General features: G+C 45.0%; 1 protein-coding gene across 1 annotated transcript; it reads right to left on the bottom strand.

Annotated features, from left to right (window-relative positions):
* Window positions 971-6,477, bottom strand: LOC8070280 (protein IQ-DOMAIN 32). The gene is made up of 6 exons (XM_002447233.2): window positions 6,150-6,477; window positions 4,099-4,770; window positions 3,809-3,979; window positions 3,233-3,289; window positions 1,500-3,135; window positions 971-1,364 (listed from the first exon to the last, which is right to left on the bottom strand). Exons 1-6 carry the CDS (start codon window positions 6,252-6,254, stop codon window positions 1,345-1,347), a joined length of 2,661 nt encoding a protein of 886 aa, XP_002447278.1. The 5' UTR covers window positions 6,255-6,477; the 3' UTR covers window positions 971-1,344.

The following is a 7,117-nucleotide window of genomic DNA, read 5'->3' as shown; positions in this document are numbered from 1 at the left end:
GCAGCATGCATGCTGCCTTGTGCGGTGCCTTGGCAGCCGCCGGCCGCACACACCTACTAGTCGCGTACACGTTTTGCTGGTGAGTGGTGACGAGATGCCCGGCTCGTCACATCGATCACGGGCATCGACACGGGGGCTCGCCGTCGCCGGTCGCACCTAACGCTTCCCTAGTGAGCTCACGTCGTAGATCGATCGATTTTGGCTTTTTGCATCGGGGGCTTCGGTTTCTTGTTATCCCTGGACACCGGCGGGAGAACCAAGCCGCGTGCTCATCATCCATTCCACGACCACGAGAAGAAGACCCCCAGCGTGCTCTACCGCTAGCTGCATCATCTTTTCTCGAGGCCGCTGCGGCCGGCGATGCCGCGAGTCGCGTCCTCCAAGCCGTTGTCGAGCAGCAGCCATTGCGACGTGCCCCAAGCCCATGGCCCCAACAGCCTCAATTGCACCAGGCCCAGCCGCGAACTAAAGCCTTTCCCTTTTGTATAGTGCCCCATCGTCCGCTGAACCCTGAAAAGCACCGGCTGATAATCCAATCACCCTGCGGCAGGCGCGGCGAGCAATTACTTTGAATATATGACATAAAATCACAATTTCAAACACGCTTTCGCTGGCTTGGCTGACGCTGTTGCGCGTCTCGCATTTTTTTTCGTCTTGTTTTTTTTTGGTTCAAAATTCTGTTCCCATTGATCCGAAGCTACCTCTTTAGCCGGCCATATTTTTTTCGTCTTCGTCTTATTATAACTTCTTTTTTTAGATGATGAATTCACGAACCATACACCTAGATGCATCATGCATGAACCAACAGTTAAACATTTGTGACAAAATTCTTCACTCGACTTTAGCTCGTTCTTAACTTCTTCAGAGCGGACTACTACGCTTATCTGGAGTTGGAAGAATTTTGGAAGCATCAAACACACAATGCGAAGCAGGGTTGATCCGAACAGAAAACAGTTGACCCATGGCTGCAGATACAGAAACAAATGGAATGAGAGCCGTATCCACACCAACAGAAACTTCAATATCGCCAAATACAACAGACCAATCCACACACTCTTGATGCCACTGTCGCATTACAAGTCAAAGGGGCATATTATATTACACACGGAAACCACTATCAGTCACATAACACAACCAATAAGAAGAACCAACAAATGTACACATATCAAGCGGCAGCTGCTGCCCTCCTTCCAACCATACTCAGTATTCCAACGACGAATCAAGAAATAAAAATCTGACGAATTAGATGGAGTGTGCGGAGAAGGCAAGAGTCATCACGAGAAATCCATCTAGATATTCGATGGCACCCCCACGCGAAATATGCTGCTGTGCTCGGCCTACTCATCAGATATGCCACCTCTTGTCTGCGACCAAGAAGGTCCATTAGGACAACTCCGAGAGCAACCACAAGGTAATTACGAAACGTCTTGACAAAACGAACTTTGGAACGCAACTGGATAATGCATAATAATAGAGTATAAGAGAATAAAGGCACTTACCAGATGCGTTGTGAGGTGCAGGGCCATTGCTTTTCACGTTTTGCTGAACCTGCGATGATGATCGCTGCATGCGAGGTGACGAGTCGTGCTTGCCGTTGGTCATGGGCAACGAATGCCTTTTCCTTGGGTTGCTCTCCTGCACATCAGGGCTCATCTTCGGGGACGACGTCTTGGCTCTTGCAGATTCTGTAAATTGCATGTAGCTCGGCAACGGGTTGCTGTTGCTGTTGCTCATACGAGGTTCTTGATCGATGTGGTCGGATTTAGCACCCTTGCTTGAGCTTTCTCTCTTGGCATGCCTTGATTCCTTTGAGAAGTTGTCAGTGCTGCTCCGTCCAACTGACTCACTGCCTGGACTAGCCAGCGACCTCTTGCTTGCATGGGACTTAGGCTTTTTGCTCCTGCTCTTTTTGGTATTAACAGAGACCTCACTTGATGGTGTTCCATGAGATTCCGCAATGGTTGTTCGGCTCATTGGTGTTCCTTCAGGTGTGGCATAAGATGCGACAGATTTTTCAAATTGTTCATGCAAATCTGCTGACATTTCTGGTTCAACATGAGATTCCTGAACAAGCTCCTTTTGTGGCTGGGCTTCTATTTCAAGGGCAGGAACATGGCCATTCTGTTCTACTTCCTTCTGCGGCTGGGCTTCTACCTCAGGTGCACTTTTTACCTCAGAATGGACAATATTGGAGTCTTTATCAGCTTTGCCAGTGACATAGTTTCTATTTTCCAGAGCTCCAATCTCCATCACGATCTCCCCACCATCACCTTCTGATCTATCTGGTGAGTCCAGTGTGGATGAAATTGATATTTCAGTCCCACATTCTGATGCAGCAACTATCATTTTAGTATCATGACCAACTGAGCTCTCTTGTATGCCTGTGCCATCTTGCTTTGACGAGTAATCTTCTTGTGAACTTGGAGTGTGCACCCTTGACTTGTTCACCCCATCCAGATGTGATGAGCTGTTGGATCTGCTGACTGTCGAATTTGTACTCAGCTCTTCAAATTTCAATTGTGCAGCAGCAAACGCTGGATTGCACGACTTTCTCGCCACAAACCTTTTACCTTCCATCTCCTGCGTCTGCTCAGAATTGTATGCATCACCGCTGTCCTCGTTGGATGATTCAAATTTTCCAGGAAGTGGACAGGGATCCCTTGATGCATCAGCTTGGGTATATTGTTGATCCAAGGACATAAAAAACTCATCCACGTCATTGTCAGCCTTTTGGTCAGTTACTTGCTCAGCATCTACATTAGTAGTTTCGATCAACTCTGATTCAGGATCATGTTTTATTTCCATCTTAGGGCTTTCATCTGGGACACTTGCAGGAGCCTCCAAGGCACTAGAATCAGATGTCTCTACTTTTTCTTTCACATCATCAGCCACCAACTTTGGGAAAGAAAGGTCTGAATCCAACTCAACAATGTCTTCATCACACTGAGAAAGTTCAGTCACTTGTTCGGTCACAGTTTCACCCAACTCACTATTTTCTTCATGCTCTGGCAGGTGCTCCACAGTGATTGGTGGAATTAAGGCTGTCCACCTCTCCATCCATTCCCATGTAACATCAGATTCCGAAGGATCACATTTTACGCGAATGGATTTTAAAGTCGACGTGTTGTCCATGAGCTGACAGAAGATGTACAATGTGAATATGAGGAAATCCAAACTACAGAAAGAAAGATGGATATTTTAGACTTTTAGAATGTGGATTCTCATGTCTTACCTTGAGAGCAAATCCATTGCGAAGCAATTTCTCACCTGAAGAATGAACAACAGTCTCCTGCATGGGGAAAACCACATGTGAATTCACATAGATAAGGAGCAGAAATTGGTTGCAGCTCTCAAGAATGTTTAGGGGGGGGGGGGGGGGGGGGGGGGCTACAGTCAGCACTCTAACACAAACCATGTCAACCCTTTTACATGTTTGGTGCAGAAGATGATCGCTTATTATGCAATGGGATTGAATTTCACAACAGCCAAAAAGATAGCAGATAACCAACAGATGTAGCAAGTTGAATGGAAACAAAAACTCCGAAGACTTGTAATAGATTAATAGCTTCCCGGATGCTAGCTAAAACTAGGAAAAACTGCACATAGACATCTTAGATCTTACTAATGTTGCTCAGCCCTACTTAGCTGACTCAGCAAAACAACCTCATCACAATGGTTGGGCCAGGTAAAATGTCATTCTGTTCACTAACACTGGTCGCATAATATACATTCATAATCCAATTCCAATGTAGCCGATGTAAAATAAATAAATAAATGATAATGCCTTAGGCAGAAAACCATCATTCACCTGAATCTTTCCTGGTGAATGTTGTGCTTGATGAGCCCTGATTAACCCTTGAATTTTAACAATTGCAAGCAAGCATTGTAAAGATTCTGAAGCCTGCTTTCTAACTAGATGTCCACGTATAACAGCTTGCAGTTTCACCAGATCCTTCTGATTCAGTAGCTCTTCCGTTGCCTGTAGTCATGCAAATGGATAATGTCTTATTTTTTTACGTTGATAATATATAAATAATTAATAGCATTGGATGAGGAACAGCTAAGCATAATGCTAAAAGAGCAAAAAATGCAACTTACAATGCAAGTACCACTGACAGGCTGAAGATTAGTAGCTGCAGAATCCAAATGATCTTCCTCAGGGTCTGCACTGCTTCCTTCAACAAGTGAGGTGTTTTCCCCCTGCTTAGGCCCAGTTGACGAGACAGAAATAGTTTCATCTGGCTCTTCAATTAGTTCCTCAACTGCCCTTTCGGGTGTCTCTTCTGTTGCATTTTCTATTTTCCCTTCAGCTGTATTTTCATATGCTGTCTCTGTTATCTTTTCAGCTGGTTCTTCAGTTGGTGCATCATTTATTTTTTCAGCTGGCTCGTCAGTTGGTGATTCAGTTATCTTTTGAGTAGGTAGTTCAATTGATTTTTCAAATATCTGGTCAGCTGGCTCTTCCATAAGTTTGTTGATAGGCTTTTCAATTGGCTTCTCCATCAACTTTTCATCAGAGTTCTCTTGATGCAGAGGCTTCTCCTCTGGCTCTTGATGCAGAATCTTCTCATCTGGCTTGTCATGTTGCAGAGGCTTCTCCGAGGCATAAGAATATGTTGAAGTATAAACATTGTTGCTTGGTGTAATGTCAGCCTTTGCTTTACTGGAACTAAGAGTTTCAGGTTCTGAGATATCAGAGTTCTTCAAAACTCGATGCCTTGTAGACCTCCTACGAAAGCTCCATCTGCTTTTATCTGATATGGCCTTGTTCTGAAAAGGGCGAACATGCACATCAGCGTGAAGTTCAGTAATTGACATGAGGAACAGAAATTGAAAGAACTTCTATTACTTTCCACACGTACAAAAGAAAACTTGAGAACTGATTGCAAAAGTGGAAGGTATTACTATTTAGGCAATACTTTGTGAGGAAACTACATTGTGAGGTCTATGAACTAATCCATTTCATATCCAAATTTAGGTAGTGGAGGTCTATGCACTAACCCATTTCATAGAAAATGGGGCATTACTTTGTGAGGAAACTACATTGAACTAATTTAGGCAATACCTTCGTGACAAAGTGCACCACTTAAAAGTTTGCATGTACTTAGTCGGGAAAGACTATAGATCGCAAGCAAAATACCTCTGATTTATTATTAACACTGATGTTCCATTAAAGTGTAATAAACTTTGCGTACTTTTGTCAATTTAAATGAGCTAAGCTCCCCTAATTCAAGAGGTACAGCTATGCAAGCTGACCTGTCAAAGATCCATAACCTGTTCTACCACATGCTGAATTTCATGTTGGGCACACAAGAACCCACCAACCCAAACGGTAATTTTACTCAATACAGTACTTTTGTTATCTGTGCAAGAATATTTGCTCCAGAGTCAGGTAACACCTCTCTATCTTCTAGCCTTAGTAGCGGATATAGTCACCAGTAGCCCATCATTTAAAACAAAATTGTCAAATCAGGAAGGGGCAAGGCTGGAAACAACCAAGCCTAAAGAGGAGAGAGACAGACGCAACAGGCCGAGGTTGACACAGTGAAAGCAATTGCATAGCAGTGAGAGCACTACATGGAGCATACAAAGAAAGCAGCATCAGATCCCTCCTTGCTGTGCTGCATGGGATCAAGACGACACAAAACAGCACCCTAAGCCATACAAGATATGGCACTGACTGCAGCTATGGACATGCAGCAAAAGAATAAAAGGATTTTTTTTCTTTAGTTTCATCAGAAAGAACGAAATTTTCAGGTGGAGCCATGTCCATGCAGTCAAGCAACAAACATCATGCTCACGAAATGATGAACAATTGTCCACCTGTCAACATCGCAAACAAATCCGAAAGTAAAAAATTCAAAGCCGACGAAGTGAGCGAGCTGAACCAGTGAGAGAATCTCACAATTCGCAACTTGATTCCAGCTCCCCGCTTCGAATTAAACTCAGATCTATCAAGGGTCACACACACTCTGCCCCTGAACCCCACGCATTCGGCAGAGATCTAAGGAAACAAGCACGGCAGCTCCAAAAAGGAAGCAGCTTTCGGCGCCGTACAAGACGCCGCGCCCGCGCGCGCGCGAGAGAGAGAGAGCAAGGAGACGCCGCATTCCGCGGCGCAAGGGGTGCGGGCACGCAGCAACGCTGACCTCGTCGGGGTGGTCGTCGGCGTCGGCGTCGGAGCCGGCGGCGGGATCGGATCCGGAGCCGGCGCAGACGAGGATCTTGAGGCAGCCGTTCTTGGACCGCGCCATGGAGCGGGGCGGATCACGACCGACCGGCCGCCGCCTCAGTCAGTCAGTCAGTCAAGTGCTCTGCTCGCGGGGCGCGCGCGTGCGTTTCTGGAGTCTGGGGCGGAACAGGACGGCAGTGGATGGCCGCTCTGCTCCTTCTGCGCTGCGTTTGCCTGCGGCGGCTTGGCTTGTTCGCTTGCGGCTGGTGCCTGTGCACCTCTGCACGGCGTTTTTATATTTTTGGAGGAGCCTCCCTCCTCCTCGGGCCCTCCGCTGCTCTTTCCGCTCCTTCCTGTGCGTTTCTTTATCTAGACTGGGGCCTTGTTTAGTTCACCCCAAAAAGCAAAAAGTTTTCAAGATTCTCCGTCACATCGAATCTTGCGGCACATGCATGATACATTAAATATAGACGAAAGCAAAAACTAATTACACAGTTTAGCTGGAAATCGCGTGACGAATCTTTTGATCCTAGTTAGTCCATAATTGGATAATATTTGTCACAAACAAACGAAAGTGCTACAGTACCGAAATCCGAAATCTTTTCGGAACTAAACAAGGCCTGGACTAGACTAGAAAAAAAAATCAATGTGCTTTCCTTTTTCTTATAAAAATTTCCCCTGTGATTTCTTTAATAAATCTTCACTTTCCTTGAATCAAATTAACATAGTAGTTTTATTAAGCATTCGATTGAAATTGTTTATACAGAACTAAAATATATACATTCCCCGCCAAATTCATATGTTTTGAGCCAACTTTACCTAGAAGAAACAAACAAATTGGGGGTAAAACTTAATTAAAAAGGCATGTTAAGATACTTTTCCCTAATTAATTATGCAAGAGATAAAGGAGTCCCGTTAAGGTACCAAGTCAAATTTTCCATTAAC

The sequence above is a fragment of the Sorghum bicolor genome, chromosome 6, assembly GCF_000003195.3.
Source record: "Sorghum bicolor cultivar BTx623 chromosome 6, Sorghum_bicolor_NCBIv3, whole genome shotgun sequence".
NCBI lineage: Eukaryota > Viridiplantae > Streptophyta > Magnoliopsida > Poales > Poaceae > Sorghum > Sorghum bicolor.
Note: the sequence above shows the minus strand (reverse complement) of the source record. Positions and strands in the feature narration are given on the sequence as shown.